This window comes from Pezoporus occidentalis, unplaced genomic scaffold (genome assembly GCF_034315485.1).
Source record: "Pezoporus occidentalis ecotype Australia unplaced genomic scaffold, CSIRO_AGI_Poc_V1 ctg225, whole genome shotgun sequence".
NCBI lineage: Eukaryota > Metazoa > Chordata > Aves > Psittaciformes > Psittacidae > Pezoporus > Pezoporus occidentalis.
Genome location: NW_026914128.1, coordinates 913679 through 940633, shown reverse-complemented (window position 1 = coordinate 940633; position 26955 = coordinate 913679). Strand labels below are relative to the sequence as shown.

General features: G+C 40.4%; 1 protein-coding gene across 3 annotated transcripts; it reads left to right on the top strand.

The window, feature by feature from the left end:
• Nucleotides 1–25193, top strand: HAAO (3-hydroxyanthranilate 3,4-dioxygenase). Of its 3 annotated transcripts, none has more exons than XM_062620936.1 (10): nucleotides 1–190; nucleotides 1926–2004; nucleotides 5552–5623; nucleotides 7286–7392; nucleotides 10211–10300; nucleotides 10982–11025; nucleotides 19980–20125; nucleotides 21269–21337; nucleotides 22482–22564; nucleotides 23879–25193. In XM_062620936.1, the coding sequence occupies exons 1-10, from the start codon at nucleotides 111–113 to the stop codon at nucleotides 23955–23957; spliced, it is 849 nt and encodes a 282-aa protein (XP_062476920.1). In that variant the 5' UTR covers nucleotides 1–110; the 3' UTR covers nucleotides 23958–25193. The 3 variants fall into 3 exon arrangements, with proteins under 3 accessions (XP_062476920.1, XP_062476921.1, XP_062476919.1); XM_062620935.1 differs by having other exon boundaries at nucleotides 3–190; nucleotides 5540–5623; XM_062620937.1 differs by lacking the exon at nucleotides 10211–10300 and having other exon boundaries at nucleotides 2–190; nucleotides 5540–5623.
• The last annotated feature ends 1762 nt before the right edge of the window (nucleotides 25194–26955 follow it).

Below are 26955 nucleotides of genomic sequence, written 5' to 3'. Positions count from 1 at the left end.
TACCAACCAATCCCCTGAGCTGTGGGGATGGAGCCACATGCAGTTTGCTCACAGACAAAGCCCTCTGCAAGCTCGAGTATCTCCATCAAAACTCTCAGGGCTGGTGGACCATGGAGCTCCTCATAAATGTAAGAAAATGGATAGAAGATAACAAATCTGCCTTCTTGCCACCTGTGTGCAATAAGCTTATGTAAGTAAATGAAGCTATTCTTTTTTAAACCAGTTCTTAGATATAGTCTAGAGGAAGCTGCTAAAATGCATACATTGTAAACACATACATGGTAAAATCAGCGAGAAACTGTAGTTCCTCTCAGACTAAAGTCAGTGCTGTTTCAAAGAACAGGAAATGAAGTGAAATGATTTGCAGTAACTCAGCATCAGCTGTAAAGATCAACTCAAACATAATGTATTTGCCTCAATTTAAAGTCTCTTGTAGGCAGTTAGACTGAGTTAAGGGGATTTGTGTCAGGCCATGTGGCAATAAACTCATAGAAATCCGAGGAGGTGGCATCCACATCCACAGAGGACAAGGTTGAGTAGCACAGAATAGCACCAAATTACAACTTGAAGCAGTTGTTAGAGCTGCTGAGAGTCCTTACATCATTGCAAAGGAGATAAAGCTGCACAAGCAATCAAAACTGGTAGGACTTACCCCTGGAAGATAAGAAGAAAGGAAGGGCAGGGGCACCAGAAGAGCAGGTTTCCAGGGCGTTTCCAGAGCTGTCAAGGAAGCGCAGGGAGGCTGAAGAAGCAGCTTGAAGCTATGAATTGTATTCTGAGGGAGACAACTGATGCAAGGAAAAAGTGTGGGCATTATGCAGTTGTAGAGCGTTCATATTCTCAGTGTCAAAGCTCATAAACCCCATTGTAACGAGTCCAACATGTGGCACCTTCTTGTCACAACATCAGCAAGAATTTCTTTTGTCAGTGAAGCTGAGGATGATGTATTCTGTCTAAAATTATATATACAGAAAGCTTTCATAAGAAAGGATTCTAAGGAGCAATATAAAACCAGTTTTTATAAAGAAAGAGCTGTTGTTTGTTCTGTTTTTTTTTTTTGCTTTCAATGAAAAATAATAATCTTGCTTTACTATTTGAATCCTGAAATGTTCCTGTCTGTAGGTCCAAGTCCAGGCCTAATGACTTGGCTGTGCACTGGCGTCTCACCACAGCCATTCCGGTGGTAGAAATTTTGTGTGCTAAATAAATGATTTATAGAGCAATATTTTCACTTTTAGTTATTGAACTAATTAAAAAACATATGGGTTTTTATAAAAAAAAAAAAGAACCCCTCTTAACAGCAGGTTAAGAGCCTTTTTTTTATTGCTTTTCTCTTCTTCTATTCTCCAGAGTTGACTTGAATTTATTTCATTAATTATTAGCTGTGCTGTTACTGATTTGGTCTTCCTGCCCTTTTTTAGTAGGAGTGTTTATTAATGCAGAGGTATTACAGTGCGTGCTCAAAACTGAACATTAAATCTGCATGGTACAGACAGATCTGACTTCAGTTCCTTATTTTAGGATACAGGCATGAAGCCAAGTGCTGTAACGTATACAACTTCCTAACACAGAAATGATCACTTTAAGACCTGTAATCTAATTTAATTCTTTAGATTTTGATTTGACCAATTAATTTGGCATTCAAAGCTTATTATTTCTGCTTTACTAGTCCCTAATGCGTTGCTTGTTATCATTTAAATACTCTAAAAAGTAAACAAGATAATGGTAACACATCTCTGGTCACTCGGCAGGACAGTCGCAGAGCAGAGATTCATCCAGAGCTCTTGAGTTCTCATTCTAGATGTTGCTTAGCATTCAGCCCTGTTTCACTGACTCACTGTCCTCAAAGTATTCAGAAGCAGTCTTCAATGAAATAAAGACCATCAGGAGTGGAGGTAGCTTTAAAATGTCACTTTCTTTTCTAGGCATCGCCATCAATTAAGTGTGATGTTTGTTGGAGGGCCAAACGAAAGGAAGGATTATCATATTGAAGAAGGAGAAGAGGTAACCCATAGCCTGCTTATATTTTTCTGTTTTAATTGATCTATAATGATTAAAGTGCAGCTACTTTTGAAGCTACAGATTAGCAAAGCCAGGCTGAGTGATGTTGTATTTATTAGATCTATTGAAAGACTTAAACAGAATCACTCACCAGAACCATAGACCATCTGTGCGTTTCCTTTGAAACAAGCACATGACATCCGATCTGTTTTGCTGTAATTCATTTACAACAGGAAACTAGAGAAAGTTGTCCTGACACATCAAAATGTCTCATTTCAACATTTTGGAGCAAAACTGTGGAAAGGTAATGATATTTCTGAAGTGCTATTTTGTTGCAGAAGAGATTGACCTATGTTTCAAAAGTAATTCTGAAATTAAAAACACCAGAGTTCAATATTTTGATTGTCCTGAAATTATGATTTTTTTTTTCTGGACTTTGTGGAAAAGATCAGCATTCTCAGCTTCCATTCAGGGCTGGAAGGCTAAAGAATGGAACCTCTAAATACTTTTCACATCAATCCCCAAATGCAAGATATAGGAAGAAAGAGCAGAATAACTGGATTTCATGCAATCCCAATAAAATTTGGCCACCTAATCTAAAGTCCCTTTGCAAGCCCCAGCTTCAGCATCTACACAGGTCAAGGCAGAAGTGAGTCAAGTTCAGTAAATCCTTTTAAAAATAAATCCTTCTAAAAAGTGTTTCCTTCCCACTGAATCTTTTCCTCAGCTGCTTGGAAAGCACTGGAGAAGAGCTAATCAGTACACTGCTTTTATGGAATATTATAAAGTATTATATATTCCATTGAAAAAAGAGAGTGAATTTTGTTATAAAGGTCAATGACACTAAGATTCAGATGGAAGCTGATGATTCCAACTGTTTTTTCTGTAACTCAACCTGTTTGTTTTAACACAATTCATTTATTTCTTGCTCTGAAGAATCGGTTAGAGATACACACTAAGAGATGAACACACAAAACTGAGCTGAAGTTTTAACTCGTAGAACAGTTTGCACTATAATGTTAAATATATAGATATTTTTTTTTCCCTTGTCCTTACAATCTTGTCTCTCCCTGCGTCTCTCAGTTCATACTGGATTATCATTCATCCCTGACCCATTGCTGTGGGAATCAGTTACACAAAGCAGTTTAACATATGAGCCAATTTTGGTCACTTTTATGGAGGTACAGGATAGTCATACATTACATTTTATGATAGCTTTTTATCAGGCACATTTACACCTCCCTGTGATCAAATATAGATCCATGTTTTTCATTAGAGAAGAATTGTGAGACGGAGTATCCTAACAAACAGGCATATTCCTGAATTAGATTTGGGATTAAAACCCCTAAACCTCATTCAAAACCATGATCAGCTCATTATTTTGTCAGGCAAAAGGTCATTTATAGTTCTGAGTGGTAATTCGGAAGAAAAACTTTACAGCCATCCTGTTAAAAGGCCAAATCACAAAGTGAGAACCCACAAATCCTTTATGCAAATGTAGCGTTCATAGACATAACTGCAGTTTTAATGATCACATGGAGCAATGGTATGAAAAAACTCTTAAGGTTAACAATTACTTCTAGGTGGCTCATAACTTTCAGAGGCAAGGTGAGAATTAATAAGAGGAGGGTTTGTTAATCATAAGAAGAAGATGCCACATAGTAAGTGGGAAAGCAAAATGAAAAGGCAGAGGTCTGGGAAATGAAAGGAAGAAAGTTAGAAGATATAAAAAGAATAATAATTAACAAATAAGCATATTTAGTGACAAAAGAGATGAAAAGACTGGTGAAGAACCTTTGTTTCTTCCTTGAGTCACATTTTTCACCCAGAAAGAAAAATCCATGCGCCTCATTTTGACCCATTATGCAGTAGCAGTGTACAAATCAAGGCTTTTCTATCTAACGCACTCGGTGACAAGGGCTACTGGAGCATTTCATATGGTCATTCAGTAACACCAGAGAAAATGACACGGGAAGAACCTGGGGAAATGGAGTACAAGGAGGATAAGTAGCTTGGCACAGGACTTATTTATCCATGGGGATATTCCTGGCACAAGGTGAACTTTTGTGTAAGAGCTCTCAGCATGAACTCTTTTCCAGTACGTCTTCAGTTCCTTCTACTGTTTCATTCCCTCAGCAGCATATTTATTCTTTCTTATGTTGATAAAGGTGATTTTTCAGGGGCACGTATTAAGATTTCAAAACTCTTTTGGCAACAATACTGATTCAGAAAATGGATTAAGCTTTTCTAATGTTGGAAGAGGTTTATTTGGGGGTTTTCATATGCTTCAGAGGCTTTTCCTTCCCCTATTTATTTTCCATTTTGCTATGGAAATGGTAGTGAATTACTATAAATAAAATTATTTTCATTATAGTTCTAACGTTTAATCATGTTTCAGACAATTTTAGCTGCAATAGCAGCTACATGAAATAATCTATTTGGTTTCTAAATATGGCAAAGAGAACATGGAGAGCAAAGAGAAGTTTGGCAAAGTGGCAGAAAAGTAAAGTTGGCTTTTTGAAATATTATTCCTCTGTATTATATAAAACAAGCAAAAATGTGCCCGTTATTCCAGGTCAAAGAGAGACCTGCTTACAGACCATAGCACAGTTCCTGCCATGAAACGTGAGGCTAGATGTGAGCACCTCCTAAGCCACAGCAAAGCTACTCTGAAAACAGAGCTACGGAAAACTTACTGAAGACAGAATTATGGGTTCACTGGATCTGTCCTTATAGGATCACAGAATCGACCAGGTTGGAAAAGACCTTTAGGCTCATCCAGTCCAACCATTGCCCAGCACTGCCAAGGCCACCACTAACCTATGGCACTGAGGCCTCGTCTCCATGGTGTGCGAACACCTGCAGTGACTCCAGCACTGCCCTGGGCAGCCTGTTCCAATGCCTGAGCATCCTTTGGTGCCAGATAGAAGGAAGACATGCTTCAAATATGATCCTTTTCCATACAAAGTCGGAAGAGAAGTGGCTGTTGCTGGGATTCAAGAGTATCTGTGGAAACAAAGCAGAACAGCTTCCAGATAAGCTATTATTCCCAAATGAGAAAGCTCCTTTAAAAAAGTGAAAGCACACACCCAAAAATCACATGCATTTGGAGTTTACTTGGGAAAATGACATTTAATTTCACTGAATGCAATAGCGAAGACTCTGCTATATCCACAATGAATCTGTATACACAGTGCAATTACCAGAGATCTGAACCATAACATCCCATTCCCTCAAAGACTAATCCCAGAAGTAAAGACTGCACAATGGAATTCCACTGGGTTCCCAGAATGGCTCTATAAGCAGCTGCAGACCTGTTATGTAGATTGTCAAATGTACATAAGATAATGGAAATAATCCATGTTTAGTAACATTTTCAAAAGCAACAAAGATTGGAGTCCTGTTATTGTTAGAAAACAATCTGCCAATATTTGCAATTAAGGTTGAATGTATTTATACATATATCCTTTATATACAGAATATGAAGTGCAGAATGTTTTGAGGTGGTTGCCTTAATGTGATTTTCCTATTCCTTCAGCTTTTTTACCAGGTTAAAGGAGATATGTGTTTGAAGGTAATTGAAAATGGGAAACGAAAAGACATCGTCATCCGAGAAGGGGAGGTAAGATGGGGTTGCTTTTCTGTTACTGTTGTACATAGGTACATTAAATGAATAGTTTATAGAAAGGATTTAAACATCAGTTTATCCCTGCTGTGCAAGAGATGGGTCAGGATTATAAAAACCCCATCTTGGATGCAGTAAAACAAAAGCCATGTCATTAACGCAATTAATGTGTTCAACGTTTCCTGATTTCAGTAACACATCAAAATGTTTCTGAGCATTTGGGATACCCATGCAGATAGTCAGCAGTACACTGAGAGTTGTTATTCCCCTGCATGGCATGGAATCTGCCAAGTGAATTCTACTTGATCAGTCTTATTTACGCAGTCAGGTACATACTGCCCACCCACCCAAACATGCCATTAAGCAAACTGCCTAGAACTTAGAAATGAAGAGGCTGGGCTATTTTCAACCTTCTTTAGTCCTCACAACCAGCCTCTGCAACCACCACGATACAAAAGTGGTCGGAAAAGAACTGTTTATGGATAACATATAGCCAGCTGCACTCAGCTGTTTCTTTTTATACTAGTGGACTTGCTAAAGCATAGATTGCAGTGCTCTTAATGAGTGCGACTAGATATTTTGCTTGGCAATACTACAAGTTATTAGATGTGCTACAACTGCCACTCATTATTATTGTCACAAGCTTGAACTGCACTCAGTCTTTGAAAGGATTATTAGATCTAGCAGGGCCAGCCTTTAAAACGGAAGACATGTTAGACTCAGCCAACTTGAGGTCGTTAAAATTATTATGACATTTTCAGTGAAGGAAATCTACATTTTCAAACCTATAAACAGTCAAACTTCACACCGGAGAAGTGCATCAAGCTGACATCTTGGCAGGTACCAGAAGCATTAATAAAAAGGAGCATACAGTATCCTTTAGTGGGAAGACTGACACTAGCCCTGGTAAAGCACAATCATTAGTTCAGTTTTGCAGCCAGCAATTGTAATGACGTGCCAAACTTGGCTAAGGGAGGGGACAGGGCTTATTCCTTCCTTTCACTTCCCATATATGTATATTTCCTTTTATTCTTACTACATTTTACTTTTATTTCTATTATTAAACTTCTCTTATCTCAACCCACGCTGCCACCTTCCTGTACAGTCAGCTGCTGGGAAAAGTGTTACTCTCAGACTTCAGCAACAGACTTCTCCCAGACAGATGTTGCCTGTTTACTTTGTGGCTTGCCTAAGTAGCCCCTCTTGTTTGTTGATTATTTCTGGAGAGAATAACACTCCTCAGCATGCAATCACAGGTGTCCACTGTGTTTTCTTGAGCTGACAAACTTGCCTTTCGTTTCCAGTTCTGCCACACAAATTGAGCAAATTTGTAAATTCCAGATGAGCAACCAGTTAGATTTTCCTTTCAGTTGCGTCTGAGAATGGTGATCAAACCTGGAGGTGAGGACCTGGCTGCCAGAAAGGCAATGCCGATTGCAGAGTCAATGCTCATCCTGAACTGAGAAAGCAAGAAACGGTATCTGGGGGGCTGCTGGTACCAAGGTGGGTGCAGCTGCAAAGGGGTAACACAGGATCAACAGAGCAGAGGAAAAGCAGGGCAGAAAAAGGAGCAGAGGATTTCGCAGGTTGTGGGGCAGGGGAAGGATAACACAAAGATCAGGCTTCCTGACACTGATGCTTTCCCATCTCTCTGAACAGATGTTCCTCCTACCTGCCAGGATACCTCATTCTCCTCAGAGATACGCAAACACCGTGGGTCTTGTAATTGAGAGGGAAAGACTGAAGACAGAAATTGATGGGCTCAGGTGAAGTGTAAACTGTCGGTAATCTGTTAGGATTGTCATATAAATTATTTTCTCATGTCAATACAATACTGTATTTTATTTCCCTGATAATTTATCACATTCACACTGGCAATTTTGTACTAATTGTATCCACACATCTACTTATCTATACACACATAAACAGAGAGCTCATTTAGCATTTCATGTAGTTAAACAACGGACACGTTGAAACGTCTTAAATGTATGTTATATCTACTTACATAGAGCCTGCTTGTAGTGCCTTCAGTTTTAAATTCTCAGACCTCTGTAACACAAATCAAAAGTTATTAGTTTATCAATTCTGGCAAGGAAAACATTAATTCCTTTGTAAGCACTGAAAGCAAAATGATGAAGAAGCTTTCTTGGCAAGCATGTGGAAAGCTGGAAACAAAAGTAAATTTTCTTAACACTAACCCCCTCTACATTGTACAATAAAAGCCTCTGCCTGGCTTTTATTGCCTTATGAGAACAGTATCTTCAGAGAAATGAGAGGTTTACTTTGTATTCTAGTGGGAGCAGGGCTAAGCCTTCTCCTGTACAAGAATTCATGAGTCTAAGAAGGCAAGTCACAGTAGTAACGTTAACTAAGTTAGAAAAGCTGTGTTGATACTAACTGGATAACAGCTGACAAAAGAGACTTTACAGCTATTACCTATATAGAGTTTATAGCTATAACCTACATAGATTTAAACCAGCAGTAATAGCTAATGTCTGCCCTTTTGTCTATTGTTCTGGCTGCTGCATGGGTGGTGTCACGTATGCAGAGCTAGAAAGATAGACTTCTTCATTCAAACCGGAGAGGCTACAGAAAGAAAGAAGAAACTAAGAAAGGGACCATTCAAACAAAAAAAAAAACCACCAATAAAATACACAACAAAACCCAAAACCCACTTGACTGGATTCCAAGCTAAAGAGAAATCCAGGTAGTTTAAAACCCTGTTAATCTGTGCACTTGTCCCTTTTCTTCCTTTCATTGCAGGTCTGTGGATTGTGAACACTTACGTGATTAAAAAGGAATTTCAAGCTGGAAACAATTGCCCAGTGATTCAGATAGCAGTGTTTATCTGTAATAAAGGAACACAAGTAGCTTTAGGTAACTTTAGGTAAAATAACCTAAACACAAAGTCCGTGAATGGTAGGAGTTAGATGACAAATGGATTTTTAGGGATCCCAGGTACATCTAGAGATTTGCACTCCAATTAGCCATGCTCTTGTGGAGAAATTAAACTAAAAGCTATGGTTTGCAGGTGGAAGAAAACTGTATTAACAAAGCACACTCTTAATTGAAAATATATAATCGGGTGCCTGAAAAGAAATCAATCACTGGTTTTAGTGCGCTTGTTTTCGTACTGACATGATGAACAAAGACACCTGAAGTTTTAAAGGAGAACAGTTTTTGGACCTGCACTGTCCCTCTGTGTGCTCCTGGGAGATACTGTTTGGGATTTATGACCAGAACCTCTAATCTTTTTAAAACACTTTCCTCCCAGCCATCTGCAGCACTGTACAAGAAGTCATAAGAAACTTTGAAGTATGCTGACTCAAGGTCTAATATTATGTTACTGTTCCATTATTTATCATGCATAGAGGTCGCAGTCATAAATCAGAGCTCCCAGCATGCTGATTATTGTACGAGTGAAGAATAAGTAGCTTGCACCAGTGTTTCAGCCTAAGTAATGATTACATGCTCTGTGCCATAAGAAGAAACCAAAACCCACTAGCTAATCTTAATCCTGTGGTGAACAAATGGAGGAACAATCAAGCCCGATGTTGGTTGTGTGATCCTAGTAAGGTGCAAAGTCCTTCCCAGGTGCAAAGCTTTCTCCCAGCCAAGGCATCTATAACCTCTGTCTTCTATGTAGGCTCTCTGTGTTCAAAGTTTGTGCTTGTAGCACAGCTTTTTCCATACTGGAGGCACTAATAACGTTGTTCTCGTCCATGTACCCTAGTTTTGCAAAACTTGAGGAGCCAGAGAGCTCTTAGAAAGTTTCTGGACAACATGTACATAGCTACACATGGCAGTCACGAAGACACAAACATGCACAGTATCATTATATAAAGCCTCTTTTCCCTCTTCAAACACCAATCCAGTGACTAACTCAAAGGACACATAGAACCTAAATACATTCAGTCAAAATATGACTGTACTGGAGCATCACTCCCTTGCCAATCCATGCCATCTTTTTAAATCGGTAGATAAATTATGTATTTGCCATTCCATAGATTAGAGCAACCTTGGCTCGTTGGCCTGGCTTGTCAGCACAATGTTTACTTTTTAAGACATAAAATAATGCAAGTGAAGCACTAAGTTCCTCTTCAGATGGGTGAGCTAAACAACACTTCCCAAATTTACACAAGGGACAAACACCTATGGTTGTAATAACAAATCCAGAAGCCACCTCGTTTTCTTGTCAGCCCATGAATGGTCAATAAGCAAGCTGACTCTTGAATACGAGTATTTATGTCATGGGTGCATGGACTAGCTTACTGGAAAAGGCATTTGGGGACAGTTAGTTTTGCAGTAACTACATCCAAAGTGAGTTACAGGTCCCAAGGGATGATGGCAGCGGTCCTTTCCAGGATTAAATCTGGAAAGCTTGCTAAGGCGAGCATCCCACCCACCAGGTCAGCTAACCAGGGAAACAGACTCCTTAAATAACCATTCTTCAGAACAAAGTACACCAGGCTTGTGAATATCACACTCTTACACAACGTAAAGCAGCTGTTTTCTTGAAAAGCCTGAAAGGGCCCGATCAGTTAGTTAATAATAAGATTGGCTAATGGTTTTTTACTTTGTCAGATACTACGTTGGAGATTCAACTAAGGTCCTCTTTGAAAAATGGTTTCACTGTGAAGACCTTGGCACCCAACTTGCACCAATAATTCAAGAGTAAGCTTTTTTCCTGTGGGAATTTTAGAAGAATGGTTAAAGTGATCTACAAGGTCTTCCTCAGTCTGTGACTTACACAGTTCATGTTCAATTTACGCTGCATTTTACATAGACTTATTAAAACTTAACTTTTTAATCATCTCTTGTATAGCCCAAGCTCAATGAAATCAGCTTTAAAATAAAATGAAATCAAGTGTTCCTCACTTCTGTCTGGAACACAGTTTTTGAGCAAGGGAAAGCACACTTCTGCTCAGTGCAACTAGAAGGAATGAAACATTAACACTGATTGATGCTAGGTTAACTAGGTAAAAACACTAAATTGCCTTGGGGCTTCTTTCATTCTTGCTTTAATGCCAGGACTTTTAATCATGATTAATCAGGACTGTGGCAAAAGAGAGAGGCTTTCTAGGAAATGTGTGAGTATCAGCAATTGATTTGTTAAACGCTTCCTAAAGGTGAGCAAGGAAACTGTTTATTGTCTTGAATTTTGGAGGACTTTAAGACAAACCCTCTGTCAGTAAAAAAGCTAGAGCCCTGTTGAATAACGTGTGATAGTAGCTGAGGATCTGGTACATCCATTCTCAGCACAAAGCTTAATGGCCAGTATTACTGCCTAGTCTTTGTTAATCTATAGAACATGAGCATGACTTTTTACCGGTGTTTAAATGTTTACTATTCCAGGTTTTTCAGTTCAAGACAATATCAAACTGGAAAACCAAATCCAGGTAATGCAAACTCATTTCAGAATTAGAAAACTGTTCATTGAACAGCAGTGATTCTCTCCACAGAAAATGACCACATTTCTGGAGTTCTTGTTCTGTAAATTAAAGTCACTTTGGGAAGTAATTCCTTTCATTACCCCAACCACGAGTAAAATCCATGGACATGATTGGTTGCCCATGTGATGCCATCATACTGACCTATCAGGTAACTGTGCAGTATAAAATCAAAACCTCTCTATCCTTGCGTGCCATTCAAGTCTTATGCTAAAAAACCTGCATTTCTGACTGTGCAGAATGAGGTTTTTGCGAGTTGAATCTACTCATTCTATACCTACTTTTACTCCTTGTAACTATACACTGTGATCTACCCTTGGGAAATGAGGACACCTAGAGAAAGACAGATACTTTTAATTCATGTAGGGTCTGATCCGTTGAACATTTTATCTCCATCCTGTCTTGCTCTACTTTTTATTTTGCTTCTGTTTGTGGATAGTGATTGTAACTTCCACACTGGAGCAGATACTCCAGGCATAACTCCTCTCAAGTGTGTGGGAAGGAGACATAGGACACAGAAAGAGCGACTGTTAAAGAAACAAATCTCTTAGTTATCTTTAGGAATCGGATCTCTCCAACACTGTTGCTTTCTATGGCAACCAAAGTCTCTATTGCAAGGACAGTTGCAACTGCACCTTCAGTGGGAAACTAGTTTTGCTGAAATCTTACAATCCTTTTGGCCCATAGGTCTATATGAACATCCAGCATGTGCATGATCCATTGCTATTAACATAAACTACTGCAAAATACCACCCACCTGTCTTAACTGTGTACGAAAGACTACACTATGTGACCGCTCCTGCACCTTCAGGAAGAGTTTCTATGGACTATTGGCAAGTGTTTTAGTTCAGTGCAGCCTGGTCAGTTCTGCACATGTCATGGCCATGTTCTTCATCAAAACATGCAAAAGCTTAAGCAGAGCAGGTGCTGCCGTTGGGATCTCCAGGACAACCCTTGATTCTCACCTGGAGAGTTCCTGCACCAGTCAACCAAATGCTCTTGTGAAGGCCACCAGTTGAGTCAATCCCAGTACTCAACCGAGTTTGCCATTTCAAATCAGTCTGTTGTTTCATGCATGGAAATGACTGACTGGAGCACATTCTGCACCAACCAGGAAATTCATGGCTAAGGTGCACTGTATGTGCACACATACATAGCTCCAATACCCAGCTACGCTACTCTTACAACCACCTAACAAACTGCCATGTCGTCCTTCAGTCACACTCATAACTTAAATTCCATAGCTCTTGCCCAGGTTAAATCGCTCTTCCCCTCTCTAAAAAGGTTTTGGAACAGTTGTCCTTCGTTTCCATATTCATTCCCAATATCTTAAGTAAGAGGATTTTCATGAAATACTCTCCTAGAGAAATACTCTCTCTAGTGGAACGTAATTCCCACATCTATCCCATTTCTCAGCTTGACAGTCACCATAAAAACGTCACTGCCTGCCATCTCAGTCACTAATGAAACAAAGTTCTCACTCAAATCCTAAAACTGGGGAAAGGATTTTTTGGCGTATGAACATAAACCTTCTTAAAAAGAGGTAACTAAGTCACTGTCACCCAAATGAAGAGGTCACAGAAGAGTCCTGTGGACTGAACAACAACATTACAAGTCCTCGCAATTAGCAAATGCTAAACCACTCAGAAACCCTGCCTGAAAGACTTTGCAGCTGAAGCAGCTTTTGGCATTGGCTTTTACTGACTAGGAAATGTACTTCTGCGTTTCTTACAGACAAAGTCTTGTCACCACCAAGATCTGAATTTTCTTTATATGAACCACCAAAATGTGTGTATTTTAATTTGATCTTATTTTAAGTAGAGCATGTCACCCATGTGGCATGGTTGGGTGTTGATGGTAGCGGGGTAGGGGCATAGGTAGGGCAGGTACTGTCTCTCACTGTGTGCTCACACAGTCTAGCAGAGGAAATACAGTTTTAGATGAAGCCTCTAGATGCTGCTGTAATAAAAAAAATACCATCTCACACATACCATCCTTGTTCGATACAGTGATTTCCAATCAGCATCCCTCAGCAGTCCCAGGGGAGAGCTTATGTATCAGTAACAAATTAATTACATCAGTACAGGAAAAAAAAAAGCATGAATGATTTATATCGTTAATATTTTTTCAGATTAGAGCTAAATAACCGGACAATCAGAAGATACGGTGTCTCTTGACACTTGGCTTTTAAACACAGAACTCTGAGAAACTGCTATTGATAAATCCAGTACAGAAGCTCTTTCATTGCAATTTGGGCAAAAGCTGTAAAAATCCCAAAAGGCATGAGAGACTTCTATTAAAAATGAAAAAAAAAAAAAAGAGGGTTTTTTTCAACAAAATGAAAGAAAAGAAAAACAAACAAACACAGTTATTGTGCTCAGAGATCAATACATCTTCCACCCCGAATGGATGCTCCTCTTGGATTAACTACTGAGTCAAGACAAGAAATACTCGAAACACTCCTGGCTTCACTCTTGCTGTAAGCAAAGCAAAGCTACACGGCAGGCTTTTAGCCTGGGGAACAGCTCCAGTTTTCCAGTTTTCAGTTCTCGTGGACAATAAGAAGCTCAAAGTCTCGATGATGTTTTATACATGAGGAAAATACCCCACGTTTTTGGGGTTACAGAACTTTCAGCCAGTGAGACTTGTGTTTAAAAAACCCCAAACCAACAAACCGAGATGGGAGTAAGCTGGTGGTATGTTCCTTCTGGAGGTGTGTTCAAGTGATAGAGAAGTCATGCTCTGGATTTATTCCCTCAGCAGCTCTTGCCGTCTTTAAGAACTAGAATTCAACAACAACCAGCATGATCTTTCAACACACAACAAGCCACCAGCAGTTTCTCATGATGTTTCACTTCAGATGTATTTTACCAAGATGTGAGCTGGCCTGTGCAGGGGGGGGCTGGCTTTCAGCCTTTTCTTTCAGGTTCTCCTCTGAAACCTCAGAACCCCATCAGTTTAAGAGCGCCAGCTGAAGCGCTTTCAGGTTCGTCGCTATACAAGCCTGAACAAGGGCCTCACCTTTCTAAGAGAAATGGAACAAAATTGAAGGAAAACATTTTGAAAGGAACCCTTGATTGCAGCTCACTCCTAGAGCAAAGTTATAAATGGAAATCAATCAAGCTCCAACTGCTTTTAGAAAACCACCAAACACCCCAGTCCTGAGCTTCTCTTGATTTATTTATGGTTTCTGCCTCAGCCAACAATAGAGCAAAAAAGCAGGGTACTCAGAAGATATGAAGAGAAAGCAATAGCCATTAAAAACATATCTTTTTAGAAGAGTGACTTAAATACCACGAGATGAAATATAATCAGAAGCATGTATTGCATGCAATCCTTACTTAAGGCATCTTCCCTGGCACTGTTTTGTACTGAATTACTCACCTCTTTTGTTACCACATGTCAAAGCAAAGCCTGAGAAAGCTCACCCTCCCTTTATAAGTGAGGGTGAACATACTTAGGATATAGGTTGGTTTGGTTTACAGAGTTTTTGACACGAAGGGGGGGGTTGGAACTTGATGCTCTTAAGGTCCTTTCCAACCCTAACTATTCTATGATTCTATGAAGAGTCAGAGCTACCAAAGCAACTCTTGTTACTTTCAGCTGAATCAGACTGGAAGCAAGGATCCCTCAGGATTTCTATTTCATCCCAGTTTTACATTCAAGAGGACAAAGTTCAGACAGACAAACCCCTGTTCTAATAACAGTGATGGCTCAATATTGTTCACAGAAGTATCCAGAAGTTCAAAAGTGTATCCTGCCATGCTCGCTGAACTAATCCAGGCTTCTTTCATGTGAAATTTGATGGGGAAAAGTGCAAGAAAAGACTTTTCCTGAGTTAATTATCCTCAAGAACAGTAGTGATGCAGGCAGAATGGCAGGAGTTTGTTTCTCCAAATCAATCTAACGATAAATGAAATCTGAATTCGCATAAAAGCTTTGTTGCCAGTGAACATACAGATCTACGATACAAAAAAACCCCAAACCCCAGTCCTGTAGTGACTTCACTAGCAAAGCTTTCGTCAGTTTCAGGTGTATCTAGGGTAATTTACAGTCTGGACTTAAAATCTGGTTGGTATTGCTAGAATACAGCACAGTCTGATGCTTGTGATTCAGAGCAGACAAAACCTAAGGGTCTGAATGAGTATGAAAAACTGGGTAATTTCTTCAGTCAGTTGGAGTAGAAATACCATATAGCCTAGGGCATGGTCTGTAAACAAATGTTTTCTGGTTTCAGAAGCACTATTAAACAAGTGATAAGGGTGAGCTCAGCACTATAATAATCAGCTTCTGTGCTGTTAATCCTCTGTAGCTAAATCAGTGCAACCTCTGTAGTCTCGTTTATAAACTGGTTTATAAAAACAAGCAGATCAAAAGAGAAGAGTGTTAATAGCTGAAAATAAGAGAAACCTGAAGTTTTATTTGCTATGGAGATGTTTAGAAAACTGTTTGATTCTCTTTGATTCACTTCTCACCTTTTAAGGACTTCAAACATATCTAGATAGATTGCTCTTTCTATATTACTTGTTTTTGCTTTGAATACTTGTATTAAAAGAAACAGCATATAAGCATTTAGATATTAATGAGTGTTCCTCTAGGGAAAAACAACCAGTGGAGGCCTCCAGGACATGACAGTATTCAAACTGACAGAGAGCAACAATGGTTTTAAACTGTCTAGACCCACCAGACTTGTACAGTTCTCTGAAGCACTGTTCCGATACCTGATCAACAACTTGAATATACTCCTTTTTCTTATCATCCTCATGGTCTCTATTCTGGCAAAGATGCTGACATAAATACACTGTTCATCTTCATCCTGTCCTACCTACAACCTTTAAGTAACTCCCAAGTCATTTTCATAGCTCTCCTGAAGCCCACCTGAACTACAAAAAGTAGAAGGGAACAGAATCATCTAATGTGCATCTCCAATACAGTGTCTCGCTGGCTTCATCTGTTTCCCCTCCCTCCATATTGAACAACTTTCCACACCACACTGGTCCCCAGTGAGTATATAGCCAGTACTGGAGATGAAGATCTTGGACAAACCAACCTATCACCAACATTTAATGCACAAATAAAGTGGAATTACAACGTCTGGAGTATGGCTGCTACAATTTGCCATATGAAGACTCCTGCTAAACTTTTTAATGCCAAACTACAACACATCATCCCAAAACCAGGAGTGCAGGTTGCATGTTCTCTGGAGCCATGGATGTTTCAGGAAGTTCATTAGGCTCCCAGAGCAAATCACACCAGTCAAACAAAAACAAACCCCAAAGTCTCCAGGAAGAAGTCTGCTTCTCCCACAATATTCTCAGCTGAGCCTCCTCAAAGAAACGCAGAACATAAACTGTAATCTTCAGGAGCTCTCGTTATGCTTCACCATGGGAACCAAGTCACTACTGACCTTTAGCAGATAATGTATATAATAATCCTATCAGGGGAATTGGAATACATGCCCTATAAAGTTGTTTTCCTTTCTGCTCAGGCTTTAGTGGGAAAAAAAACCTAATATTTTTAAGAGCTGTGAAGCTCGGAGCAGTTTCACAACAGGTTTGTCTCCTCTAATAAGGTAGCTTTTTTCTTCCTTATGCTCTTAAATGCTCCCCAGACAGCAACTTCTGAAACAGAAAACTCACTAATGGAGTCAGTCTGGCATTCTCACTAGTGTTTTTAAGGCTGTATAGTAGGAATAGCTCACACACGCTGTACAAATCCTTGTCTCACAAACGCAGTGAGGTCTGAACATCTGTTATACTGAAATACCCTATTCCTCTCCTATGGAAGCAGAAGTTATGCAGAGGCAATCAATGAAGTGCCTACAGTTATATCAAAGGCAGATTCAGAAACAAAAATGAAGACTCCTGATTTTAGGATTGGAATATGGTCAGTATTTATCATTCTTGATTACAGTGACCTAGCTGGATATGAAAAGCCTTGAAACAGATTTATGGCCTATGCCTTGCAATGTTGTTGTTCTAATTTATTCCCTTCCCTCTGGCTGGTGAGATCTCCTCCTCAAGAGGCTGTATTGAAAAATTGCAAAAGCATTTTTCAAAGCCTCCCTCAAACTTTTTTGTTTCAATTAGAAAAAGAAATACTGCTCTTTTGTTTCCAGCATAGATTTAATGACACAGAGAAACGTGCCTAGCAATAATTACCAGGGACAAGTCATAAATTACCAGTCACGCCAATTCTCAGGGCATGCTACAAAACCAAATACAATTACACAGGGAAATGTATGATTACAGCAAGTGAGTGCTGCGTTTTTAGCTAAATGTTTCTGCATCTATACTCACCATCAGTGAAATGAACCAACTATCCCCTAAGTAATCAGTCACCATCAGCGCTTTCACACTAGACTGTTATATGGAATGAGCTAACTACTTGCTTTTTCAAACCTGAAATTACGTCCCTCAGTCCACAGGTTTTATTTGCAGAGGTATTAAAGTCCTACGGGTCTCACTGACATTTCCATTAATGTGGAGAATAAAGCAGACTTTTCATAGGAATCAGGTAGGCACATATGAGAGAAACAGCTCAGGGTCTATATTACTGCTGGCATTGGCAATTAAATGTGAACAGCTGCAAAACTCTCACATCAGAACTACTCATTATGATACAGTATGCTTTAAGAGATAGAAGGGACGATTAAAAAGCAGAAATAAGTAAATGAATACATAATGCTAAATACGTAATGCTAAAATAACTTGTGAGCTCTTTATCCCCAGTCTGGACCATTTTACACTCAGTTAAAAGGATAAAAAAGCAAAGAGGATCTAACTGCCCACTTTGGATAAGGATGTCTTCTGCTTTGGCAGAGGAAGGCACCATTTGGAAGGGACTTTCTCACATCCTTGCATGGAGATGAGGTCACAGCATGCAAGGACAGACCTTTTCTGAGGCAGCACAGTGACTTAGAATGGAAGGGCTTCCATAATTAGTAAGAACAAATAAGGTGATTTAAAGATTCTTCCACCTAGAATGTGCTGCCTGTAAGTGAAAGATGGCATGTCACTGTAAAACACAGCATGTCATAAAGGCAACACGTGATCAGTTTGAGAGTTGACATTATTTCAATATATTGCATTTCACATGCTTTATTGCTCTCTTCCTTTGCATCTTGAAGATGATGAAGAAATCTTGAAGAAACAAGACTTCTAAAAGAGCTATGGGAAGAGCTTGGGGATAGCAGGTCTCAAGAAATAACACTCTGGGAGAATGACATGGTCTCATTTCTTGACAAGAGAGCTTAGGCACATCACAGGGGTAGGGAAGAGGGAGCTTCCACGTAACGTGCAAGTTTGGGGTAAGCAAATACACCCTCATATACCTTGTGGGCCAGTGGCTGTCCTCTTTACTACCATCAGAAGTATCCCAGCCAGTTCAAACTCTTCCTTAGGTGCCCTCCGGTGAGGCAGTAACTACCTGTATGTTCACTGGCTGTTTCCCTGTGAGGTGCTCACTCCAGTTTTGCACTGCTTCGTGTTCTTAGTCCCAGTACAGTCTCTATTCACCGAAATCAAATTCCCCTAAGACCTGGCATTTCCTTTTGTAAATTATTTACAAATTCATTCAGCAAACACGTCTTCTTGAGCTCAACATGGTATCATCACATTCTAATTGGAAGCTGAAAAGAGCTGTAAACCCCATAAAGAATGGATTGCTGTGATATGAATATTTAACAGTAAAGATCTTCAAAAAATGGACTTTGCTATTGAGCTATTGAATTGGATCTCCTGAACATGTAAGAAAACACTAGATTTGATGTTCCACTCACTGATCTATTACTTGGAGATGCGCAAGACTTTCGGCTAGCTAGCTTAGAACTGCTGTCTTCCTGCATTGTGCTGGCATATTTTTACCTTTACCATCATTAAACATGTTGTCTCACAGTATTACTAAAACATAAGAACTCTGGAAACACATGAGCTGTACATAACCTGAGATATTGTTCAAAGCTGATGTACAGGCTAAGCAGAAATATATGCAACAATATCTAAATAGCACGATGCTGGAATTCTTGACCTGTGGAGATGTATCCCCTGGAGCTGAGCAGGATGATCATGGCATTTTGGTATTTCTCCCTTGCCCTGCAGGGTAACTATCTCACCTAGGGCATGCATTTTAGTAGTAAGCCCTACCAAGGGTAATTTTCTGTGGCTTTTCTCAATTCAGGAGTAACCTGTTTTATTCTGATACCAAAAAACCCCAAAACTCTATTGTCTTTATATTACTTCAGGAGGTAAAGATTGCTACTATTAATGAAAAATATAATCTATTGGGATACTAATTCACTGAGCACCTCCTGATAAAATGTCTTTACTTTTTCTTCTCCTCTGCTGTGTGTGAATAGATGCCATAATATTTTAGGCCTTTAATTTGTATCTGACCCTAGCCAAAGAACTATGTTGCAATAAGGCTGTAGTTGAGCATATCCATAACTTAAGGACTAAGTGTGCAAGATTCCTAATTACCTCCAAAGCAAATGCGATAAACCTTTAAAAATTAAGAAAAAACCAAAACCTGACAGACGTATTGCAAATGTGAACATAAATCATCAGTGCCCTTAAAACTGCTTTGTAGTATTATCAAATTATGAAGTACAGAATGTTCAGACTAGATCCTGTTAATATTTCAGAACCCAGATTAGAATAAACCTAACGTAAAGATTTTCATTTTCCTTCTGACAACATCTTGGAAGAAGCAACTCCATGAAGATACACACGCAATACATGCATCTTACAACCTTAGGTCCTGACCATAGCACTCTTTACTGCTACAACTGACTTTTGATTAGATAGTATCTGTAAATTGAACCCTTCAAGCCGTAAGTAACAGTAAAACGTTTGCAAAGACCAAGGGAAGCAAGCGTCAGTGGCCACCCTCCACCTTCCTTACAGATGAAATCCTGAAAGAAACACCTTTCCCTCTAAATTTGACCTCTGTTATGGAGCCGTTTTCCTTCCAAGGCTGGTTAAATGACCATCGTGGTGAAATCCAGCAGAAGAAATCCTTGGGTCTGTTTGGAGATAACTTCGAAACAGAGGTAGGAGGGTCTAATTTCTCTGAAGGAGAGGGGTATTTTTAAAGATAAATAGTAGGTGCCTGCTGTCCAGACTGAGGGAATCCAAGCCTAGGAACAGCACGCAGTCGGTAGAGAAAGTCACGCACCCCTACAGAACCACTCACTCTTAACCTGCCCTGCCCTTTGGAAGCGCCCGTCTTCATCCACTGCTTTGAGTAGCTTAGGGCAGAGGCTTCCTAGCTCAGATAGTTCCATCCACAGAATTAACCTGAACCTTAATTCCATTCATGTCCCTTGGGATCGAAACAGCTTGCTCATTCCACCCCCAGCCCCTCCATAGCTACCAAATCAGAAATACCGGCATGATGCAAATACTACTGGAGTGTGCTCTGCTTCCCTGCGGGTTCGAAGAGCATAACTTAACCAAGTCGAAGCTGGGGGTGTCATTACACTTTTCTTTTCCTCCCCCTCAATCCACATGAAGTGGAAATAGGGAAAACCGGGCAGCACCAGAGAGCCTGGGCTGCGATGAGCATTGTGCTTCTCAGTGTCACTTTGCTTTAGCCAAACACAGCCTAGCCTGGTAGTAAACTAAGCTGTCATCATTCGATATCTGTGCTGTACGCGCAGTAGTTTGCAAAACATATTCCTTCCCTGGGTTATTTGGACTCGCACTCTGAGGAATGCAATACGTTTGACAGCCTAGGGACAGCGTGGGACTGTCAGGAAGAACACAGAAAGGGCAGATAATGAGAAAAATAAGGTCCGGTCTGCAGCTCTGTTAATGCTTAGAGAAGACTCTTTTCTACTTCGACAGGCTCCTGACAGGGTCTAGAGTTCATGAGGAGGAAGTGCCTGTTCCAAGAACAGAAGCAGGAAGGATAGAGATGCAAAGCTGAGAGTGGGAGGAGGCAGAAGGAATAGATAAGTGAGGATGCAGAGGAGCATAAGGAGTGGCAGGTGTGATCAGTTCCCTTTTTATCAGTAGGAATCAATATGAGAGTACCAAACGTAATGTGAATTTTAATGTCTGTAAAAATAATGTCATCGTCTATGAATATTTTTCTGTAAAAATAGAATGTTTAAAATCCTGTTGGAAGATGAATATGTACACTTCGGTCACTGGGAGGAATCCATTCCTTTTATTCCCTATTTCCTTTCAAGGTTATAGCTTATGGACCGGGAACAACTGAGAAAAGCAAGAAGAATTCTGATATCTGGATATGGCAGCTGGTATGTGGCAACTCACATTTGTTACTGAACAAGTTCACATTTCAGTTCAGACTGAACAGTAGTAAAGACTTCTAGCACCAGCAACAGAAATTAAGACGATTACCTTCTCTTAGGAAAGATCATCAGCAGGCACCACCCTTCAGCTTTAAACTATCATGAAAAATAACTGTGAACTATTGCCACCATAAAAACAGTCCATTTCCTCATCTTCTACATTGCAGACAGAGATACTGGCATCCTCCATCAGGTCTTGGTGGGGGTTTTAATACACCCTGCACTGGGTATACCCTGTAAATATATCAGAATGCCTCCAAGCGATAATAAAGCATCACCTATTACTTCTACGCTATAGCATTTGTGCTCATAGAATCATAGAAGTCGAAGTGAAAGCAGGTAGAACACGCCAATTAAAAAGTCTGAGAACTTGTTTATACTGAAGCACAGTGGGAGGTGAACCAGATGCCTTTCGTTCAGCTGGCTCCTAAGAAAGATTTGCAGCCCAAGGGGAAGACAGAGAAGAGCTCGTTCTCATCCAGAGCCAGCCTAGACTGGGAGGAGGATATTTCTATTAGTTCCTGCTCTGTTGAAGTTCACACGGACCATCAAATACTGCTTAAAGACATAAAGATATTGAAAGCCATTTGTTTACACCACAGCAGACAGCATCTGTGCCATCAAGACCTTGTTGCTGGCAAGAGCCTTGACAAGACAATGATGAATCCATTGCAGTGTGGATGGGCTCCTATGAGTGATTTCTGTCAGCTCCCTGCTGATTTGTGAGCTGCTTCTCAAGACATTAGGAATCAGAAAAGTAGAAGAGATAGGAGGATATCAGAAAAGTAGAAGAGATAGGAGGAGGTTGTTATTTCCAGAGCTGTACCAGCTTGCAGGTTGCTAGGTTAGATTGGTAGCATTGTACCCCCAAGAGCCAGGCAGTGGGTTGCTGCTTTATGATGGGGAACAATGAACCATGTTTTTAGTGATGCGAATAGTGTCAGACAGGGAGGAGCAGCTGAATATTTAGCTAGGCCTCACGAAACAGAGCAGATTTAAATTGCTCTTTCAGTGGAAAAGATTTACTTTCCTGCAGCATCTTCTTTCTGCTAGGAAAATTAAGAGCTGACTATGTGTTCTTTCCCTTCAGGAGGGCACATCGACTGTTGCCATGGATGGTAAAACCCTAACTCTCTCTGCTGGTGACAGCCTGCTTGTCCGTGCCCAGACTATGTGAGTAGAGATGAAGTGGTTCAATGCACGATTTCTCATCTTCCAATAAAACATGTATTCGGTCCACACCAGGCTGCACATGAGCTGGTGCAGAAGCACAGTACCTGTGAAGGCTGTGGGTTTGCAATAGCCTCCATTATTCCTCAGGGCAGAGGTGTCTTCAGGAGGAAACAAAGCTGGATGTTCATTCTAGTTCACCTCTTAGGATTAAAACTGGGGAAAATAAAAAAAGAGATGCACTGCCAAGAAAAAGCAGCATGCAAAAGGCCATTCATAAAGGTAGACTGCACAAGTTCACCCCACTGGCAATCACAGCAGGTCCTCGAAGCTTCAGGCCAGGCTTAATCAACCTCAGTGCAGCAGGATTTGGGGTTCAGACTAAGAACCCAGCTCTCTTCCTGGAGCAGGATGCATATGGCTGTTTCATAATCATGACACAGAGGGTATATGAAAAGGAACAAAACCATTAGTTCCCAGGGGAAATGGAAAGGGATAGTACTTGCCAACTCTCGTGATGAGTGGCATGAGCTGATAAAGTGCCCACCATGAGGATGATGTATACTCACTGGTAATGCAATGCAGGAGATTATAGGCAGATGACAAAAATGGCCTTCTTTCCTACAGGAAAAATCTCATAGGTAGTAGTCTGCACCTTTTGTACAGCACTGCAAACATTTGCTGAAAGAGCTGAAACTGACCTCCGATTCCAACATGCGGTCACCTCCTCCCTTCACCATTACTTCCATCACTTCTGTGAAATCACTTAAATCAATGCCCAGCCCTCCAGTCCAACAGATGAACATGTCTTTTCCAAGCCATGGCATGCTGCACATGCAGAGATCTGCCACCATTAAGGCGTTCATCAGGTCTTTGCAGCAGGCACCTTTTGCACGCATCACTTGCACCGTGACTGATCTCTGGCCATTGGAAATAGCTAATATAAGAGAGATGACCACAAGGCAAATACTACTGAATCTGTAGATACTGATTTTGTTAAAATAATACCTGCACTGAGGTGATTCTGTTCAGATCCTCCTGTCACCAAGATCAGAATGGATACCTTCCTGCTTGGCTCATCTATAACTAGATATACATTCTTCCTCGCCACATCATGATGTTTGGCTTAGGTTGGTGATGGTGCAGAATAATTCCCTTAACCTGGCCTTAAAACAGGCCAGGACGCAAAGAGAACAAGTATATTCAGAACAGAACTTGTCCATTTTCCCTTACTTTTCAGCAGCATCAATGTTCTAGTTATTGGTTTGAGTGTGTGGTTCCCCCCATACACACTGGATCATCTCTCTATTTTCCTAGGTACTACTGGAAAAGAACAGAAGAATGTGTTGCTCTCTGCATTGCTCAGGATCCAAAGCGCAAGCAGCCTTATTCCTAGCTCCTGTGTCAGCTGACTTGGATGATAACTAGGTTTTAACCTACTTGTCTTACCTTAATGATCTGTTAGGCAGAATACCTGGAAATGTGATTAGTCGAAGCCAATGATTACACTGCATTATTGGAGTCAAGTGCTGTGTCCAGCTAAAACTTCCCCCCCCCCACCCCCCCAAGTAGTTAAAGTTTCAGCAAAATCTGCAATCGATAATTTTGTTTAAGAAACCAAACAGAACAATAATTCTGATCTGACAGGAAATGAAAACAGATCCAAGTATCACGATTACTTATATCATAATGTGTATGATACTATCTAGAATAAGTGAAAGGCTTTTCAAATGCAAGTGTCTGCCATAAGATGTAGACAAGGGGACAGGACACATACTTTTATGCTTGCTTAAGTAACAGTCTTCACTTCTTTGTCTCAGTCTTGTCATTTCTAATAAATTGGGTATAACATTAGGTACCCAGCCCACAGTGGGGGAGCTTTAGTGGGCTGTAGCTTGCAGATTTGCTGAGAAATTTGGCTGAAAGGCCCTATAAAAACCAAAATACTGCTAGAAGATCTCAGCACTTTGTGAATGAGAGAAAGGTGCATTAGTAAAGGGGGAAGCAGTACCTGCAGCAACATCAAGCATTGCTTGGATCACTGCTACACTGACTTCAGGTAACATCAGTTTACCAACTCCAGCAATGCAATATCAATCACAGTGACATGCCACACACCCCACGCTGGCTGCTGCCTCTGCATTATGAAGAGCACAGCACTGCAATACAACTAACACAGGAGCACCTGGGTCACGAGCATCCCTGTGCAGCAGAAATCTCAAGTCAAAAGTAGCCCAAGAAGTGTGTTTGGGAACAAGGGAGCAGAAAAAAACATCGTAATCGGTTTCTAATTGCTGCTTCTTTTTGAACAATGATTTCTCTTGCAGAAAGAACAAGGGTCGGATTTTCTTTTCCTGCTTTTATTCCAGGAGCCCTCCAGAGGGGGGCTGGTTTGGTTTAGGGTTTGGGGGTTCTGGTTGGTTGGTTTTGGGTTGTGTGTTTGTTTTAATTTGTCCTTCGCATTAACACCAGCAAACAGGTTGCTCCAATGTCTGCAGGTATTACCAGTGACATGTCAGAAAAAGCAAAAAGATCCCATTTCTTGATTTATTCTTTTTTCTGTAATGCTAATGAAGTTCAGAAAATACATCTATCACCTGCAAAGCTTCTTAAATTGGGATGTTATGTTCAAGTTTTCATTCTTCTGAGGGGAAAGACTCGGGTGGCTTGGCTTTAATCTCTAGCTTATAGGTAAGCTCAGTGCCTTTCCTAGTGAAGCATACAGCAGAACTTTGCTACATCCTCCTAACAACAGGGAACCTGATTTGAGAAAGTGAGCCTAGTCCTTAAGGCTACTGGGGGTGTCACACATGAAAGGGAGCTACAACCTTCCTTTTGAAAAAGGGACTCGTTTATCTGGTTATCCTGGGGTTTGGCATGTGTGCAGAACTGCTTTCTCCTTGAGCAAACAGCCATCGTTGAGGAATTCAGGGTACCAGGATGTTACATTTTGAGTCCACCCGTTAGAGGGTAGCCACAGAAATGTTTCTGTATTTCACATCAAATCGCAAGTGCATAAACCACAGGAACATGTAGAACAAGGTCAAGAATAATCAACAGCTTGCACCCACCCAGAAGCAGAAAGAATAATGAAGGTACCTCTGGATTAGATACCTCCCAGGAACGATGAGGTCCTTTTATGACAACCTGTGCTTGAACACATGAATTCTACCCACTTCCTATGCTAGGTGCCTCAAATCGGAGCAAGGACCAGACCAGAGCACAAATGGGAGCAGAGAGAACATGCTTTTTATACTTCTTCCAAGGTGCTTAACCACTGTGATTCGGAAGCCTACAACCTCTCTTTATCCAAGCCTTCAAATAGTTCCAGGGGGCTCCTGATCAGTCAGTGAATCTTTCTCATAAAGACGAGTTTCAGACTTAGGTTAGTGGCAAAAGCTTAGTTAGGTATGCTGTGCTGTCTGCAACATCCCCTAATGCAGTCCTGTTAACAACGTGCTTGTTATTGACAACACACCATCACAAAACCATATCCTATGCATATACGAGGCATCTTCTTTACAGCTCCTCCTATACAAAGTGCACCTATACCCTGATTTGGGCACTCATTTTCTATCAGAATTATAGAGATATTGTGTCACTTTGTACTTGATAAACGTACTACATTTTGGCAGATTATGCTAACCTCATTAGTACAGTATTGCACAGACAGTCCATCTGTTGCGCGCTGATTTGCCAAGACTCAAAAGTAAAGCCTTTATACAAATATAATATATTCTAAGCAGCATTGCCATAAAACCTACACATACCAGAAGCCATACGTACACCATATTTCAGAAATCACTTATTACCTTCAAACACATGCAGGATTATCCAGAAGCACAAACTGGAGCTGACTTGGAAAGCTCAGAAAGACACAAAAAGAAGAGTTTGAGTCTACCTACAGAGGTATTCCAAGCCTAAATCTCACCTAACCTGGAAGTCATCAGGAGCTTCCCCCTTCACTTCAAATGGGAAAAGGTGATGGGGCCCAATCCTGCCGGTTGAGTAAAGTATCAGGGTAGGCTGTGGCTGTTCAGTGCCTTTAATGTGTTTAATCCCAACGAGAGAAATGGTAAATTTTGTAAAGAGAGTTATAAATCGTACCTCTTTATCTATTGATACATTTTGTTTCCCATTATTATAGCATTTAAACCGTATAATGAGCGACATAAGCATTATTATGGTACTACAAATTGAGCAAGTACCTTACATCTTACAGTCATTCTTTCAGTTCATGTAAGTTAGCAATATAGATCAAAACTGTTTAAAGTAATTAGTGCCTCCTATTGCCACTGGGCTGCCAGGTCTGACCTGACAGGGCACTTAGGCTCTTATTTTGAGCTATGCTGACTTGCATGTATTACGGAAATGAATTGATAGCATCTCACTCA